The sequence below is a fragment of the Gallus gallus genome, chromosome 19, assembly GCF_016699485.2.
Source record: "Gallus gallus isolate bGalGal1 chromosome 19, bGalGal1.mat.broiler.GRCg7b, whole genome shotgun sequence".
NCBI lineage: Eukaryota > Metazoa > Chordata > Aves > Galliformes > Phasianidae > Gallus > Gallus gallus.
Genome location: NC_052550.1, coordinates 5,813,030 through 5,829,832, shown reverse-complemented (window position 1 = coordinate 5,829,832; position 16,803 = coordinate 5,813,030). Strand labels below are relative to the sequence as shown.

General features: G+C 60.0%; 3 protein-coding genes across 8 annotated transcripts in view; all 3 read left to right on the top strand.

Moving 5' to 3' along the window:
* The first annotated feature begins 82 nt into the window (after positions 1-82).
* On the top strand, positions 83-4,158 carry RILP (Rab interacting lysosomal protein). Of its 2 annotated transcripts, none has more exons than XM_415804.8 (8): positions 83-344; positions 659-782; positions 974-1,095; positions 1,257-1,448; positions 1,527-1,693; positions 1,820-1,942; positions 3,235-3,318; positions 3,561-4,158. In XM_415804.8, exons 1-8 carry the CDS (start codon positions 96-98, stop codon positions 3,700-3,702), a joined length of 1,203 nt encoding a protein of 400 aa, XP_415804.5. In that variant the 5' UTR covers positions 83-95; the 3' UTR covers positions 3,703-4,158. The 2 variants fall into 2 exon arrangements, with proteins under 2 accessions (XP_415804.5, XP_040506331.1); XM_040650397.2 differs by having other exon boundaries at positions 659-863.
* A 730-nt stretch (positions 4,159-4,888) lies between these two features.
* SCARF1 (scavenger receptor class F member 1) lies at positions 4,889-9,975 on the top strand. Of its 2 annotated transcripts, none has more exons than XM_040650392.2 (11): positions 4,889-5,044; positions 5,712-5,773; positions 5,903-6,004; positions 6,093-6,618; positions 6,976-7,194; positions 7,273-7,401; positions 7,472-7,575; positions 7,697-7,808; positions 7,884-8,008; positions 8,103-8,240; positions 8,544-9,975. In XM_040650392.2, the coding sequence occupies exons 1-11, from the start codon at positions 5,034-5,036 to the stop codon at positions 9,518-9,520; spliced, it is 2,505 nt and encodes an 834-aa protein (XP_040506326.1). In that variant the 5' UTR covers positions 4,889-5,033; the 3' UTR covers positions 9,521-9,975. The 2 variants fall into 2 exon arrangements, with proteins under 2 accessions (XP_040506326.1, XP_015151523.2); XM_015296037.4 differs by having other exon boundaries at positions 4,889-5,052.
* Positions 9,976-11,817: 1,842 nt separating this feature from the next.
* SLC43A2 (solute carrier family 43 member 2) overlaps positions 11,818-16,803 on the top strand; it is a 28,905-nt gene continuing 23,919 nt past the window's right edge. For 2 of the 4 annotated variants that reach the window (XM_415803.8, XM_046902611.1), the window contains exons 1-2: positions 11,818-11,848; positions 13,433-13,630. In XM_415803.8, coding sequence (XP_415803.3) covers positions 13,471-13,630 — 160 coding nt within the window. In that variant the 5' untranslated portion in view covers positions 11,818-11,848; positions 13,433-13,470. Of the gene's footprint in view, positions 11,865-13,432; positions 13,631-16,803 lie in introns of those variants that run through there. The other 2 variants (XM_040650389.2, XM_015296034.4) reach the window with 2 other exon arrangements.

Genomic DNA, 16,803 nt, shown 5'->3' with positions numbered 1-16,803 from the left:
GTTGGTGGGGCGGCGCCCGCCTCGTTGGGGCGGCTCCGGACGGGGCGGGATGGGGCGGAGCGTTCACGGGGCCACGTCCGGTGACGGCGGGGCCGATGGCGGAGCCGACGCAGGGCACGGAGCCGCTGTGGCGAACGCCTCCGGGCCGCCTGGCCCCGCCGCACGTCTACCGCATGGCGGAGGCGTTGGGCGCCGAGCTGCGCCGTCTCTCGGGTCGCTTTGGACCCGACGCCGTGGCCGGATTGGTGCCGCCGGTCGTTCGGTTGCTGGAGCTGCTGGAGGCGTTGGTGGCACCGGTGGGCTCCGAGGGTGAGGCGCTGCTGTCCGAGCAGCGGGATGCGGAGGTGAGTGGGGCAGTGCTGGGAGCTTTGGGGGCTGCAGGGAGTGGAGCTGTCCCCGGTGCCTTCCCGGTGGCTCTTGGCCAGAGGCCCTTTCCCCTCAGGGGAGGTGCTGACCCCTCTGCCGTGTCCCCACGGCCAAATGCCTCAATGGCCCTTCTTCCCTGATGGCGTTTATCCCTGTGGGGATGTCCTTTGGGGGCAGTGCTGTCCCCTGGGGGTGGCTGTGAGCCGACCGTCCCTCATTCCTTGGGACGGCTCAGACCAAGCTGTCGCCAACCCCCAAGCCTGGCCCTGACCCAGCTGTCCCCGTCCTCCAGGACCTGGAGCAGAGGCTGTGGGAGGCCGAGCGCCGGGAGCGAGCCCTGCGCGGCCGCCTGGCCCAGCTGGAGGAGCAGAACCAGCGGCTCCTGGGGCAGCTGGCGGAGAGCCACCACCAGGAAGGTGGGTGTATGGTGAGCTCAGGGCGCCCTCCCACCACCGCCAGTGCTGCCTTCTGCAAGCCACGGGCTCCCCAAGACTCCCGTAGGTTTTGGGGCGGAATATCTTTGGCACGAGCTGAGATCCCGGGAGGTGACAGGAGGGTGATGGGGACGGGCGTCCCAAGGATGTCCATTCCCCCATGCCGGGCACAGACAGCACGGTGCGGAAGGAACGGGAGGTGATGCTGCGGCTGAAGGAGGTGGTGGACAAGCAGAGGGATGAGCTTCGCGCCCAAGCGCACGAGATCGTCTGCAAGAGCCAAGATACGGAGGCGGTGAGTGCCCGGGGACCCGCTTTCATGTCACCTCCCCTGGGGTTGATGGCTCCACTCGTGATCCCGCTGGGGCAGATGCCATTCCCACGCTGCGCTGATGTCCTGGGCGGTGGCCAAGCAGTGCTGCTGTGCCTCACTGCCGGTTGTCGTCGCCTTTCCAGCTGCAGGAGCAGCTGCACCGCTTCATGTCCATGAACGAGGAGCTGCGGCACAAAGTGGCCGTGGTGCAGGCGCAGCTCAAGAGCGCCCTGGAGAAGAAATCGGACCTGGAGGCTGCTGTGCTGCAAACCCAGAGGGAAATGAGCAGGAGGAGCAGGGCTGCCCCCGAGGCACCGCTGCCGCAGCCCGGCCAGGTGAGCCGTGGGGGGACCTGGGGCTGCCGGAGCGCGGCTCTGGGGGCTGCGCTGAGCCCTCACGCTGTCTATCCCCAGGAAGGAGCGGCACCGTTGCCTGCGGAGGAGCTGCCATGCCAGGATGAGGGCAGGAGCCCGGCTCAGTGCTGCTTCTCCATGGAAGAGCTGCAGCAGATCCTGCAGGAGCGGAACGAGCTGAAGACCAACCTGTTCCTGGTGCAGGAGGAGTTGGCCTATTACCAGCGGTGAGCCCTCCACGAGCCACGTCCCTCCTGGCCCTGTAGCACCCCGTGGCCCATCAGTGCTCCTGGCAGCCCCAGGCAGCGTTTACTTGCAAAGCTCTCAGCTAACCCATGGGCTCTGCGTTCCAGGGAGCTGCTGAATGAAGAGAGAATCCCCAGCTTCTTCCTGGACGCGATGAAGTCGACAATCAAAAAGCAGAGAAGAAAAATCAGAGCCAAGATGCTGGGGACGGCGGAGGAGTCAGCAAGCAGGTGAGTCGAGCTGCAGGCAGCACGGAGCCTCCTGCACGCTGCCTGTGGTGCTTCCGTGTGCTGTGGCACCCGTGAGGGATCAGCCCTGAGCTCTGGCCTTGTCCCTGTCTCGTGCCAGAGAGCAAAGGTTCAATGCCTGTGCTGGGTGCTGTGGCACGGCACTGCAGGGCTGGGCTCTTTGCTGATGCTTTCACATCGCTGTCACATGTCACACTCCTGCTCTTCCTTGTATGGATATGACAGTGGGGAGGTGAGGTGGTGGGGCATGTAGTCCATGAGCTGTGGAAATGATATTGGAGATGTTCCCTGCGAGATGTCTTTGGGCAGCATTGGTTCCAGATCTGTTCAGCACCAGGAGGGGAAGTGGAGCTGTATCTCGCTGCCTTGCATGGGCTTTGATAAAGATCTCAAGAGGGCTGAGCTCTTTTATGCTATTCCAACCTCCTGCTGTTGCTGCTTGCATTGGGGTGCGGGGGGGGGGTCTGTGCTGTGCAGCCTGGAGCAGATCTGAGGCCACACCCCAGCCCATAGTCGTCCTGGCTCTGCTGTCAGTGCTGCTTGGAGCCAGCAGGGCAGGTTTGCTCGGCCATGCTCATGGCTGGGACTTGCTGGTCTGGGCTGGTTGGGGTAGGGATGGATCCTCCCCACCTGCCCAAACCCTTTATGAGAGCTGTGGGAGAGGCAGAACGAGATTTTCAGGAGAGTAGGGGTTTCCCCCAGCCAGCACAGCTTGTTTTTTCCTGGTGCAGCCTCGGCACGCTGGTGGGAGCTGTGCCCTTGTAGGCCCAGAAGTCTGAGACACTGCTCACCTTCTGCTCACCCCGAGTGACTGCTACTCTATGAGCTTCTTCCCTGCCATCCTTTGGGGTGCCATCCTGCTGTTCTGCAGGTCTGGCTGTCCCCAGCATCGCCCCATGCTGCAGCTGGTATTGCTGATGGCATCCCTGAGGCTGAGCTCAAGCACAGCCCTGGCATCTCTGCAGGGCTGGGGATGTCCCTTTGCAGCCCCACCGGACAGTGGCAGCAGGCACAGTTCCCTGAGCAGCGTGCCAGGGCTGGGTGCCCGCAGACTGCAGCGTGGGTTGTGGCTGCTGCTGCCGCGGCCGGCTGGGACAAAGCAGCTGCTGAGAGAGTGCTGGGCTTTGGAGCTGCCTTCTGAGGAGAAATGTGTGGGCTGGGAACATGGATGGCTCTGGGACACGAGAGTGGCAGTGGTTTTGGGAAGCAGCGGCCGGCGAGGGATTGGGGAGCGCAGCACTCAGCCTGGGTTTTGTTCCCACTTTGTGCTGCAGTGAGGAAGAGGAGGGCTCCTGGCTCCCGGCTCGAGGCGCAGACTGCGTGGATGCTCAGCCTCCAGAATCCAAAATCAGGAGCTTGTAAGTTCCATCCCACACTCAGGTACCGATGGGGTGGAGATGTTCAGCTCAGCTGTGCGCCCAATGCCTGCTGAGCTCAGTGCCTACCCCAGGACGGTGCTGCAGAGCGGGTGTGCTTGGATCCTGGGGACGTGCCTTTCCTTGGGGCTGCCATATAGCTGTGCACGTGGAGGGAGGATGGGATGCAGCTGCTTCCCAGAAAGGCTCCTCTCCCCCACACCTGCTATCTGCTCTCTCTGCAGCTTTGGGCTATGGTATCAGGGCAGCAGCAAAGACCCCCCCGTTCCCAGCTGCTCCGGAGCCTGGGAAATCATCGACTCACTGGACACACAGCTGGAACAGGTGGGAGAACACAAACTGGATCAAGGCACACCGGCACTCTGACCCTTTTGGATCTGACCATGGCGTCACCGGGAGCCGCACGGCACAGCGTGGTGCACGGCTGGGATGCTCAGCTGGCACAGGGCAGCTCGGCACCTCCGGGCACCTTGCCCCATCCTGCCTGCCCCACGTGGGTGTTTCACATCACCCCTTCCCAGCATCTCCCCATCCCTGCAATGTGAAGATGAAGGGCCGCCTGGGTGCTGCCCTGCGTTCCCCGCGCCGGGCTGAGCACGCACTGGTGAGGGCTGGGTGGCCTTTGGGAGCACGTTTTGGATGCGGGGTGGATTGGTTTTGTGCTGGGATTTGTTCCTGCTGCTGGAAACTGGAAAAATTCAGCAATCTTCGTGCTTATGGGGGCGCAGCCATCCACGTGGATCAGGTGCTTCCCAGCTCTGGGACTGGAGTGAAAAATAAACCGGGCTCTCGTTTCTCTGATGAGGTGCCCACTGCAACCTCTGCTCTGTCTTTGTGTTGGAAGAAGCCCAGCAAGCAGCTCGGTGGGCTTTGGGGGCTGTTCCCCAGCACAGCCATGGTTGTGCCATAGCCCATACACAGAGCTGGGCTGGGGACAGAGGCTCTGGGCGCTCCTAATGACCCATGATGGGAATTGGGGCCACTGGGGCACAGCATTGGAGGCGCACGAGTTAAATCCCATACGGGGAAACCCCGGCTGGCTGTGCTCAGGAAGGAAAAAGGTGTTTCCTGTGCATCTGCTGACACAAAGCTCCTGTGGGACGTGCAGTGGGATGGAGCCAGCAGCGGCAGCAGGGCCTGGAGCCCGGCTGGATTTAGGCCAACCAGGGGCACTCTGCGTTCCTGGGGGACACCGAATTCCATCGTGGACCAGGACAGCAGGAGAAGAGGGGTTGGCTGTGCCCTGGGGTGGATGGCAGAGGGGAGGTGGATGCGTCGGGGATGTGAAGGATGTAGGCTCAAACAGCCTCAGGGGGCGGTGGGGTGGGCCAAGGGGCAATGCCTGGTGGGTGCTGTTCCCTGTGTGTGTGCGGGGGGGGGGGGGGGGGGGGTGAGCCCTGTGCCGTGCATTCCCTTGGCAGCAAAGGTCAGAAACAGACAAGGCTGTGGCATTCTCTGCCTCCTCCTTCCCCCTACACCCCTGGCGTGGGGCTGGGACGCCTCCTCCCGCGTTTCCTCAGGAAGAAACCAAGGCTGGCTGGAGGAAGAGGCTGAGCTGCAGGAGAGGAACGCACGGACGGACGGACGGGTGGACAGACGCAGCCCCGGAGGGATGGCGAACACCCGCCTGCTGCTCTGCCTGCAGCTGTGGCTGTGGGTGCAGGGCTCTGCCCAGGAGCTCGACCCCAACGGCAGGAATGTCTGCAAGGTGGGCAGGTAGGTGACCCTGCATCCCCTCTGCCTGTCCCTGGGCCTCCAGGCAGTGTGGGGTGGGATCCCCTGTGTGTCCTTCTGTGGGTGGAGCCCAGCAGCGCGTGGACATGGGGAGCACGGTGACGTTGGGGGCTCTGGGCACCCAAATCCCTTCTCCGTGGGGTTGTTTCCCATACAGCAGGAGAGCGCGGGGCAACGGGGCAATATAGGGGTGTTGGTAACGCTACCACCATTAACACGGCCAGAAATGGAAAATGGAAGCAAATCCTGATTGGTGTTTGGGGCTGATGGCTGTGCTGCTCTACCGCTGTTTCCTCTCCCATTGATCTCCGTCAACGCAACGCATTTGTGTCGGTGTTTTTGGGTACTAACAAAGCTCTCCCGGAACACTGGGGGACCCATTTGGGCTCTGCAGCTGTAGTGCCAGCAGTATTAAGCGCTGCTGCCCCAGAACCCAGCCCTGAAGCTCAGCAACAACTTAAATTTCCTTCTATTTTGCTGGCTTCCTTCCTGAGCGAGCCCCCGCAGCCTCGTGGCTTCCCCATGCGTGAGGTTGAGCCCGAGGGGAGCGTTCCTCTTCAGCTTCTTTCTCAAAGCCCTGAAGCTGAAGGCGATGTCCCCAGCCCTGGGCAATGGCTGATGTGCCCCACTCTGTCCCACAGCCCTGCCGTGAGCCTGGCGTGCTGCCCTGGCTGGAAGCAGGAAGGGCGGGAGTGCACAGCCGGTAAGTGATGGGCGACGCTCGAAATCAGCTCCCGGGTGCTCCCTGTGCTGGTGGTGGGAACGGGGGAGGCCCCGCAGTGGATGGGGTGGTGGGGTCCCACCCGCTGACGTGCCAACCCTGCTGCCACAGCGCTCTGCGAAGGGGAGGACGCCTGCGGGCCAGACGAAGTGTGCGTGAGACCTGGGCTGTGCCGCTGCAAACCCGGCTTCTTCGGTGCAGATTGCAGCTCCCGTGAGTGCTTCGCCCCCTCCTAGCGGCCCACCCTGGGTGCTGGGGGCTCCCTCGTCACCCCCTCACTGTTATCTCCTTCCATCCGCAGCCTGCCCTGCGCAGTATTGGGGTCACGACTGCAAGAGGCGCTGCCCGTGCCACCCCGGTGGGACGTGCGAGGCGGAGAGCGGGCGCTGCACCTGCAACCCCGAGCGCTGGGGAGAGCTGTGCCAGTTCCGCTGCCCCTGCGGCCCCCACGGCCGCTGCGACCCCACAACCGGCGCCTGCCGCTGCGAGCCGGGCTGGTGGGGTCCAGACTGCAAGAGGCAGTGCCAGTGCAACCTCGCCACCTCGCGCTGTGACACTCTCACCGGGCACTGCCATTGCCGGCCGGGCTGGTGGGGCAGGAAGTGCAGGTTCAAGTGCTCCTGCAACCTCTCACCCTGCGCCCAGGAGACGGGCAATTGCAAATGCAAGGCTGGTTTTTGGGGGTCGGCGTGCCAGTGGCACTGCGACTGCGTGCACGGCTCCTGCAATCCTCTCAATGGGTATTGCAGCTGTGAGCCAGGTTTCCAGGGTAGGAGCTGCCAGGATCCCTGCCCAGCGGGGACGTATGGATCCCAGTGCGTGCACAGGTGAGCTGGTGACAGCAGGGCCATGGGATGGAGGGCGGTGTGGTTGCAGCCATCCCTTTGGCTGGGCAGGGAGATGCATCTCGGAGCCATGGGTGGATGCAGCATTGGCGTTGCCCCTAAGAAGCATCCTGCTAAGGCCAGAGGAGAGCTCTGGCATCATCCTAAGATGCTGGTACCATGCCCTAGAGCAATAATACAGCATTTATCCCTGCTTGGCTTCTGCCCTGGGGTTATTATAGAGCCTTAAATGCTGTCAGGAATCTTCACATAAACCAAAGCGCTGCTGAATGCAACTGTGGGGGGAGAACCGTGTTTGGGGAGGGGGGGTGAAGCCTCACTGCCCCTGTGTCCATGCAGCTGTGGGTACTGCAAGCACAGCCAGCCCTGCTCACCTGTGGATGGCTTCTGCCTGGCGTGCCAGCCCGGCTGGAACGGGACCCTGTGCAAGGAGCGCTGCACGCCTGGCTTCCATGGCCAAGGCTGCCTCCAGCCCTGCCCTCAATGCCGGCAAGGGGATATCTGTGATGCAGAGACGGGTTCCTGCCCACGCTGTGAGCCTGGCTGGACAGGACCCAGGTGAGCCAGCAGCAGGGCAGGATGTGGCCGTTGGTGCTGCTGGGGGGGGGTCCCGGTGACACCTCTCTCTCCCTTCAGCTGTAACAGCTCCTGCCCCGCGGGGACATTTGGTGATGGATGCCAGCTGCTGTGCCCCGAGTGTGTCTGGGGGAGCTGTGACCCTGTGTCGGGTGACTGCCTCTGCCAGGCCGGCTACTGGGGAGCCAGGTAAAAGAGGGAGCAGGGCTGGGAGCTGCTGGTCCTGGGGGCATTTCCCCTCCTTCTGTCTCTCTTTCAGCTGTAACGACACCTGCCCGGAGGGCTTTTTCGGAGTGAACTGTTCCTCCCCCTGTCAGTGCTCACGAGGAACCTGCCACCCTGCGCAGGGTGACTGCATACTGAGTAAGAGCAGCCCTAAATTCACTCCTCGGTGCTGGGTGGGGGTCCGTAGGATCCTCACCAGGGACGGGGATGCTGCGGTGGATCCATCCGTGGACACACCGATCCCATCTTCCCCACACAGGTCTGACGGACCACGCAGCTCTGGCTGCTGCCATCCTCATCCCTCTCCTCCTGCTGCTGCTCTGTGTTGTTTGCTGCTGCTGCGGTGCTGGCCCTGCGGATGCCAGAGACAGGTATCAGTGCAGGTATTCCCCTTCACTGCTGAACTCTTTGTCCCCTTCTCCCCTTCATGCCACGTCCCCACGCAGGGCGGCCGTGCCGGATGACGACGTGGTGGCCAGGATGAAGCACCACGTGCAGGGCGTGCTGGCCAATATCAGTGCTATGATGCCTTGCTTCGCCCTCAACAGCTCCAAGCTTCCCAAAGTCACAGGTGAGAAAGCAGACCTGCTGCCAGCCCTGTTTTGTGCCCGCGCGGCCCCTCTGCATGGCACCCAGACCTCATCCACTTGTTGTCTCCTCCCCAGTTTCCCACCACGATGCAGAAATCCCCTTCAACCCCAGCTTCATCGAGTCGCCGTCAGCCGCGTGGGCTTCAGACAGCTCCTTCTCCTCCTTCGACACTGACAACGAAGGGCCCGAGTACTCCGTCCCTCCCAGAGAAGGTGACACATGGCTCCATATCCCCTCCCTGCTGCACAGCCCCGCTCCCCTACAGCCCTGATGCTTCCCAAGGATGTGCAGCAGGCTGTTATTTTTATTCCCTCATTTTCCCCTCCACAAGGACGAGCCAAGGCCATACTTGGCCTCATGCAGTGCTATGTTCCCTGCCATTTCCTAACGCGCTCCTGGAGGCAACCCCACGGCACCGGGGTCCCCATCCCTGAGCCCTAATGTGTCCCAACCCCAAGTCCTAGGGCTGCCCGTGCCCCCAGCCCTGGGACTGACGCACTCCCCTTATCCCACAGGGGTCCCACTGCTGACGGGGGCTGAGCTGCAGGCCGGGACGTCCCCCCAAAGCGAGGCGCTCTCTGACCCCACCGCCTTCAGCTCTGAGGATGTCTCGCAGCCCTTCTCCATTCCCCGCACCTCCAGCATCGCCAAGGCCAAGCGGCCCTCCGTCTCCTTTGCTGAGGGGACGAAATTCAGCACAGCAGAGACCCCCAGTCCTGGGCGGAAGCCAAAAACCCTATGGGGGCCATCCAAGCTGTCCCTGCAAGCAGGAGATGCGGGGACTGAGAGCCCCACTGAGCAGGCAGGCAGCGATGGTTACGAGAGCCCCGATCCCCTCAGCAAAGGGGACGAAAGCCACCGGCCATCGCCTCGGGCCACGCCTGGGGGCCGCCGGCGGATGGTCACCAGCACCAGGCATGTGGCCCAAAGGGTGGAAGCCCTGGAAGCGGCTGCAAAAAGGGGCAGCTGGGATGGGAAGAGGAAGGAGCCCAACGTCACCACCATCTACATGACGGTAGGGACGGCCGGGCAGGACCCCAAAGCTGAGGGGGGTGTTGAGGGTCCGGTGCAGGCTGTGCTGAAGCGGCTGGGCAGCTTGCAGAGGGGCAGGTGGGCCGCCAAGGAGGAGCCCAAGGTGAGGAGGAGCATTGAGGGCATCCAAAAACCGCCCCGCCGGGCCCTGGCGCAGCGCAGGGATTCGGCAAACGGCTGCAAGCAGAGGGAGAGTGTGCTGGGGGCTCCTGGTGAGCTGAGCCCTGGGAAACAGCAGCACCTTCCTGGCAAGAGGCAGTCCTTCCCATTGGAATCGACAAAAAGCACCGGGAGCCAGGATGGGGTTGGTGAGGGCCTGGGTGCTGCAGAAAGGGGCAAAAGCCTTGAGCTGGCCCTAAGTGTGGAAAGGAAGGGCCGGGCTGCCCACGAGGAAGAGCCGAAATATGAGAACGTCAGCAGTAGAAGTGAGGATGCGCCAAGCAGCCCTGCGGCCACCTGAGCCCCCCAGGCGTGAGGCTGAGGCACAGAGGGACCCACAACACCCTTTGGGTTGTCCCCAGCCTGGGGAAGCTGAGATCCCCCCCAAAAACCGGGGGTTGAACACGTGGAGCCTTCCCCTTATTACCCTTCCCTTCGTGCCATGCTTCGTGCGGCATCCAGCTGCCCGCGGCCCCAGCAGGTCGTGGTGCTTCGGAGCTGTTTTCCACCTCCTCCAGTCTACGTCCTCCACGACAGCCGGATGGGAAATGACTTTTAGTGGGTGTCCTGCGCTGCTGCTGGCCCTGTCCTGCATCACCACAGTGCTCAGAGGTGGTGAGGGGGCTGCTGGGTGCTGGAGGAGCCACAGCCCCCCCAGGAGCTGGGTTTGGATGTATGCAGGTGCTACATGTTTTGTGCACCTCCTTCTGTCATTTCAAGCGGCGCAACGTGTGGGAATAAATGGTTACCAAAGGAGTTTGGTTTCCCAGCTGTACCCAAAATCGAAGGCACGGCCAGAAATACTCCCCCAAGCAAAGCAGCTGCCCTTGTTCAGCTCGAACAGTTCTCAGCTCTCTATAGCAGGGATGGAGAGCGCAGGGTGGGCTGGGAGGGCACGCATTGGTTGTTGGGGCTTTGGGGTTTGGGACGGCTGGGAGAGGAGCTGCTGTGCAGAGCAGGGTTTGCTGCTTCTCCTTTTGCTTCCCATTGGAGTCTGCCCGGGCTGTGAGGCACCCGATCCCCATCGGGCCACGCAGAGCAGCTCCCAGCGCTCCTCCCCTTTAGGATCTCACCAGCATCATGTGTGTAGCACCAGATATTCTGGGACACAAACAGGACGCGCAGCCCTCGGCTCTTCTCAGGCCACTCCTTGTTTTGGAGCTATTTTTAAGGCAAGGAAAGACCCACGGGTTTATTTGCATGCAGCCTTTACCAGCTGGATACGTTCAGCCTGAAGCCACCACCGCGTTGGGGATCTGCTCTGAGCAACGTCCCAATGCTCAGAGCAACGTCCTGCTTTGAGAAATCACTGCTGCTTGCAAAGCTCGCACCCTGATATGCCCAAAGCTGAACTGCCCTCACCCCACAGCAATGGCACAAGGAAGCCAAGCAGATTTTGGCCCGCAGCACAGCCCTGCTGTGCCTCCGATGCCCCACAAAGGCTTTAACCCTGGACGTGGAGGTGTGAACCAGCCAGGATGCCACAACCCACTTTCAGCCCCACTCACTCCGTCTCACCACATCTCTGTGCCAGCACTGCTTTCCTTCCCTCCCCGCTGTTTACTCATTCCCCGGTGTATTTATAGGGGGCAGCAGATCACCCCATAGCTCCTCGTTTCCTTCCAGAGCAGCAGAGCCAAGTCCTGCCGCACTCCCAGCTCCGTGGCCCTTCACCCCTCCCAGCACCTCTCGTGTTTCCGAGCTCCCGTGGCCTCACAGCGACACCCCTCAGCCCTTCCACCAGCCCTGCGCTGCTCTGTTTGTTTGCTTTGTGCCTTTTCCTCTCTATTTGCTCTGGCCCAAAGCCGCAGCCCCCGCTGTTACGATCCTTATTCCCCCAGCAGGGAGCTTATCCTATCCTGCACACCCACCGCAGCCCCAGCAGCACCCGTGGGCGCACATCTGTCCCTTGCAATCTGTCCGTCCACACCTTCAGCTTTTGCTGAGCAAACCCATAGACGTTTTCATGCTGTGAGCTCCGTTTGGCTGACAGAAATCCCCCCCCCCCCGGTGGGGACGGGGCCTTGGATGGCAGTAGGGCCACTGGGAGATGGCAGAAGCTGGGAAGATGTCACCATTACTGCAGGCAGTGCCCACGCGATGGGGCTGGCAGGATCCAGCGCCGAGCCCCACAGTGTACGGGGAGCACACATCCATTTGGGATGGGGTTGGTTTTATCCCATTCATTCTGAGGGTCCACAGAGGCTGCGTTTTCCTTCCCCCATTCACTTCGGGGGTGCAAAAAAGGGTCGATTTTTCTTCCCCCACTCACTTCGGGAGTCCACCAGGAGCGCATTTTCCTTCCCCCATTCATTCTGGGGGGCCACAAAGGGTGGGTTTTCCTTCCCCCATTCATTCTAGAAGTTCACGCCCGGCTTCCTCCCGCATGGGGATCCCCGGGGGCTGTTTTGCTGCCCCGGGGCGGTACCGGGAGGGGCTCTGGGGGTGGGGGGGGGTGGGGGAGTACCGGGGGCGCGCGGCCCGGCACGTGCACCGGCGGCGGCGGCGGGCTCTGCTATTGGTCGGGGCGGCAGCCAATGAGCGGCGGCGGTTGTTTGCTCCGGAGGGCGGATAAAAAACACCGGGTGGGACCGCGGCGGCGCGCACAGCGGTGGGAGCGGGGCTGGGGGTAAGCGGAGCGCGAGGTGTCATTCATTCGTTTATTTATTTATTTTTTTAATTGTTATTCTTTTTCATTTGCTTCGGTTTGGTTTTGTTATTGGCGTTTTCCTTTTTTATTATTTTATTTTTTTCCTTTTTCGTTTAATTATTGTTATTATTATTTTTTTTTTCCTCGGTGGGGTGGTGGGCGAGATGAAAAGGGGATGCGCGGAGATATTTAAAGAGAGCACAGCCTATAGGAGAGGTTGCGCGGTAGGAGTGTTCTGGTGGGGGGGTTGTATAGGGGAGAAAATGGAGGTGCAGTGGGGTTGGGGGCAGGGGGGTGTAACTGCGATGGGGTGTGGGGATGGGGAGGGCAGGGTGAGGTGTGCTTCGATGTGGGGAAGGGGGGTGGGGGGGACCGGCAGGGGGAGTGGTGCTCTGTAGGGTGGATGCATTGGGAGGGGGGAAAGGGACGCATGGGGAGATTCGTGCGTGGGGGCAATGTGTGTCGGTGGAGAGAGAGGGGGATTGGTGGGGAAATGGGGTGGGGGGGGTTGGGGAGAGATGGGGGAGCGGGAGAGGGGAGTATGTACTGGGGGTTGTGTGCATGCTGGACTGGAGGCGGTGGGTGAGCAGCTGCATGGGGTGAGGAGGTGTGGAGGAAGAGCATTGTGGGCCTGCGTGCTGGTGGGCGGGTGTGGGGGGGCTGCTGCCGGAATAGGGGGACTTTGCAGGGTGGCCTTGTTCTCCTCCTCTATTATGCTGGGGCCCCAGACCTGTAGAAAGCCCTGAGAAATCCTTCTGGGCTGCAGCATGCAGCTCGTTGATTTCCCCATAGTGCCTTATCAGGGCATGCTCTAAGCTGGGGGGGGGAAACAGCTTGTCTAAAATGGCTACTTGCTGTATGACCTCAGTGCTGAGCTTCTTGGGGCTCTCTGGAGCTCCCCCGGTTACTCAGGGCTGCTCCCCCATCTGCTCTTGGCCACAGGGACGGGGACAGGTGGGGCTGGAGCTGTTAATCCCCAGCATCTGCGGGGCAGCCCGGGGATGCCAATGTGCTGAGATGGAACAGCACGTGCCACTGTCCCGACCCAGCGTGCCCAGCCATCTGCACAGCTACTGTGGGGCAGGATGCGTCCCGCTGTGCTGATTAGCAATGAGGGCTCCTTGCCCATCCCTCTGTGCTGTAAACACACATAGGAGCCATGCTCACAGCCACCTCCCAGCGCTGATCTGTGCTCCTGACCCAAAGCAGAGCTGCTGTAGAGCTGCAGCCCCCACTCTGGCACGCAGTTCCTAACGGCCCTATAAACAGATGCAATATGGGAGCGGGCTCTTGCTGTGCCTTCATACCTGTTGCTCAGGAGGTGGAACGGAGCCCTGCCATGTGGCTTTGGCACACTGAGGGGCTGCTCCAAGGGCACCCATGCTCTGTCTGCTTTCCTTCTAACCAAGCAAGCCTCTACCTGCAAATTGGCTCTTTATGCCCAAGTGCCTTTCATTCATTTCTTTCATTTCAGTGGAGAGATTTCCTTAAGACAATTTGATTTTGCACTCCTTGCGCAGTGTATGCTCTGTCAGCTCACCACCATTGCTCTGCTCCCTGCAGGTTGAGGCTCAGGACGAGGCTGCACTTCCCACGCAGCCATGGCACCCACACTTGCTACCGCTCACCGCCGGCGCTGGTGGATGGCATTCACAGCCATCATTGAGAATCTGCTCTTCTCAGCTGTCCTGCTGGGCTGGGGGTCCCTGCTCATCATGCTGAAGGCAGAAGGGTTTTACTCCTACCTGTGCCATGAATCAGGTAAGGGTGCTGTGAGGAGCTGGCGGTGGAGCTGGAGGGACTTGGTTGAGTGGGATGGGTTGATGGCTGGAGCAGATCTTTCCAACCTCAATGATTCCATAAGAAATGGCTGCTGGGTTTTGCTGGTGTTGGTCCCTGCCTTGGGGTGCTGTGGGTTGGTTAGAGGTTTGAGCCCTTGGTCAGTTTTGGGATGGAGAGATGGGATGTGTGCTCGTTTCCAGACTGGTTGGCATCTCTTCCGCTTGGCTGTGGGTTCTCCATCTGTGTGGACACCTGGTTGACCTCTACAGGGAAAGGCCAATGGAACACTGAGGGGTTCTGGAGGTTGATGGCTCTTGAGGAGGGTTTGTGTGTGCTGAGAAGGGAATGGAAAGGCAAAGGGGAGGAGGGGGCCTGAGTGTTGGGGCTGCATCCGAAGGTGTGTGATAGTGGATGGGATGAGAAGGCTGTGCCAGAGGCTGGCTGTGTGGGATGGAGGAGGAAGCAGCAAAGGGAAGGAGGTGGAAAATGATTGCGTGGACCCGAAGTCCCCATTAGATAATAGCTGAGAGTAAGGGGAAAAATCTGAGACTGTGGGGAAACCAACTCCAAGCAACAAGTGGCTACCAATAGGTGGGATGATACTTTTGTTTCTTCCCCTGCTCACAGTGTTTCCTGTTCGCCAGCTGCTTGTCAGGGTTGTTTCTTTGTGTGGCTGCGGTTGCACAGCCTGGGTGGCCGCACCTGGCCAGCACACACAGCGCTGGTTGTAGCTCAGTGCTTGGTTGCCTTCTTGCCCTGTGCTCATGGCGTGGTGATGCCTTTACATCTCCAGAGCACACAAGGGAGAGCCTGCTGTCCCAGGCCTCTGTGTTTCCACCAAGCCACGGTTAATGCCACCGACCTGTGTGAAAGATCCCATTAAGCCCAGGTGGACGCTATGTGCCACCAAGATAAAGCACAGAAGAGCTGATAAGCAAATGCTGGCTGTCTCCAAGCACAGTTGCTTTCCTCCCCGTGCCCAGAGATGGGAGCCACGCTTCACTTGGATCCCACGTTGCTGCTGTTTGCTTTGGTTGCATTCAGTTTGCCCACTTCTCCCACATCAGTGATGTTTGCCTTGGCCTCTTCCTGCTGTGGTCTGCCTGTGCTGCAGGGAGGCTGCACACATGTTGGGCTGGAATTGTGCCTTGGGGGCAATGGCTTCTCCCAGATGCCAAACTGTGCCCTGGGGTGGGACAGCTTGCTCCCTAGGAGGAATTCAGGTGTTCAGGCTTTTCTATTGTCCTCAAATGTCCTCGAGGCGATGGGCATGGAGGACCAGTTCTGCCAGCTTATCCTTGCTTACTCATTTTCCTTTATTTGTTTTTGTCCCCACTGCCCTAATCTCTGGGATTAGGTAGAGAGGAGCCAGAGCTCACAGCACTGGGGACACACACCCTTGGTGAAGCCTTAAGTGGCTGCAGGGGTCTTGGCAAGGAGCTGAGTTTGACCCTGGCTGGGTTTAGGGCAGCCGAGTGGTTTCCTTTCTCAGCATAACCCAATGACTCGTGCAGCCCTTGGCTGGCAGATTGGTGGAAAGAAAGAAGCTATAACTAGTAGCCTTTGGGCACTTGTTGTTCCTAATGCTGCTGTGTGCATGCGTTGCAAAACAAGAGGAAAAAAAAAAGACTTTTCCTAATGAGCCAAAGGTTCTTGGCAGGGCTTTGTGTTTGTCAGCAAAAGCTCTGTGCTTCGTGCTATCTTCCAGCAAAAGAGAAAACTAGACCTTGTCCCTCCTGCAGTCACCTCTCTGCAGGTAGCAGCGGCTGCCCAGGAAGGGACTGCTGTTCATGAAGGTCTCATGGCCTTCCCATTGAGATCCCCCTCTCTCTCCACTTTCCTTCAGCTTCTGGCCCCGGGTTATACTCACCCATCCCCCAAACACAGTGTGTCCATTCAGTTGTATGAGGATGGAGGTGGGGACCCACAAAGCTGACACTGAGGTAGCAAATACTTTTAAAGCAGTTGTGCAACAGGGTTTGAGTGGAGGGCTCTACCCGTTCCAGCCGGCAGATCTGACCGCATTGAGAGGTATGCTTGAAATTTGCTGACAAGGAGTCTGGTGGTGGCACTTTGTTCCCATTTGCATTTTACTACACTACTACTTGGCCTTTAACCAGCCGAAGCAAACGCTGATTCTGCGCTCTTTATCAGGATTTGGGCCTTATCAGCTGCTGGGAACCTGATCCGTTCAGAGACTCGCAGTGCTGGGATGTGGATTGGGAAGCTCCAGTCTGAGGCATTTCTGGAGCACTTAAAAAGAACACTGAACTTGATAATTTGTTCACAAAGAGCAGAGATAAGGAGCCAGCTGGAAGGGGACCTCTAAAACGGGGCTGTGGAAAGCCAAAGAGATGAGATAAGCTAACTCGCTCTCCACAGGTCAACAACACACCTTAATGCAGGCAAGGGCATAGGGTGCAGAGCTTAGCTCTTGGCTTTGAGCTGTAGCCACAGGGTCTGTGGTGGGAGCTGGGGATCTGAGGTGGGAGAAGTGGCCTGAATCATAGAACTGTGGGATGGTTGGGCTGGAAGGGACCTCAAAGATCATTGAGCTTTAATCCCCCCGTTGTAGGCTGGGCTCCCTCCCCAGCTCAGGCTGCCCAGGCTTCATCCAGCCCGGTCATGTGCACCTCCAGGGATGGGGCACCCACAGCTTCTGTGGGCAGGAAAAAAGAATTACGTACAGCTGCATTTGTCCCATTCAAGCTGGTGAGATGTGATGAGTGCTCATGGCAAGGCTGAGTGTGAGACCCCGTAAACAGGAAAAGCGTGAGCGTGGTGGATGTCTGAGCTCCACAGGAAGCACGGCATGCTGAGCTGCAGCTGCTGGCGGTGTCAGCGTGGGGTGAGAGCTGCTGTGCAGTGGGGCCACAGCCAGGGAGCAGATGGGGGGGTTAAATAACGCGGCACTGCGTGAGGCTGGGAGTTCGCCGGGTGCCTGCAGAGGTCCTGGAGGTGAAATCAGAGGGGAAACCCAAATCAATGGTGTTTGCAGTGGTGTAAAGCAAGAACATCTCCTCCCAGTTCCCAGAACTATGACACCATCCTAAAAAAGAGAAAACATGTTCTTATGTGGGCAGGCAGCAGAGCGGTTGTTTGCATATGCCTTTTGCTTTGACTTTTTTTTTTTTAACCAGTGCTCCCAGACT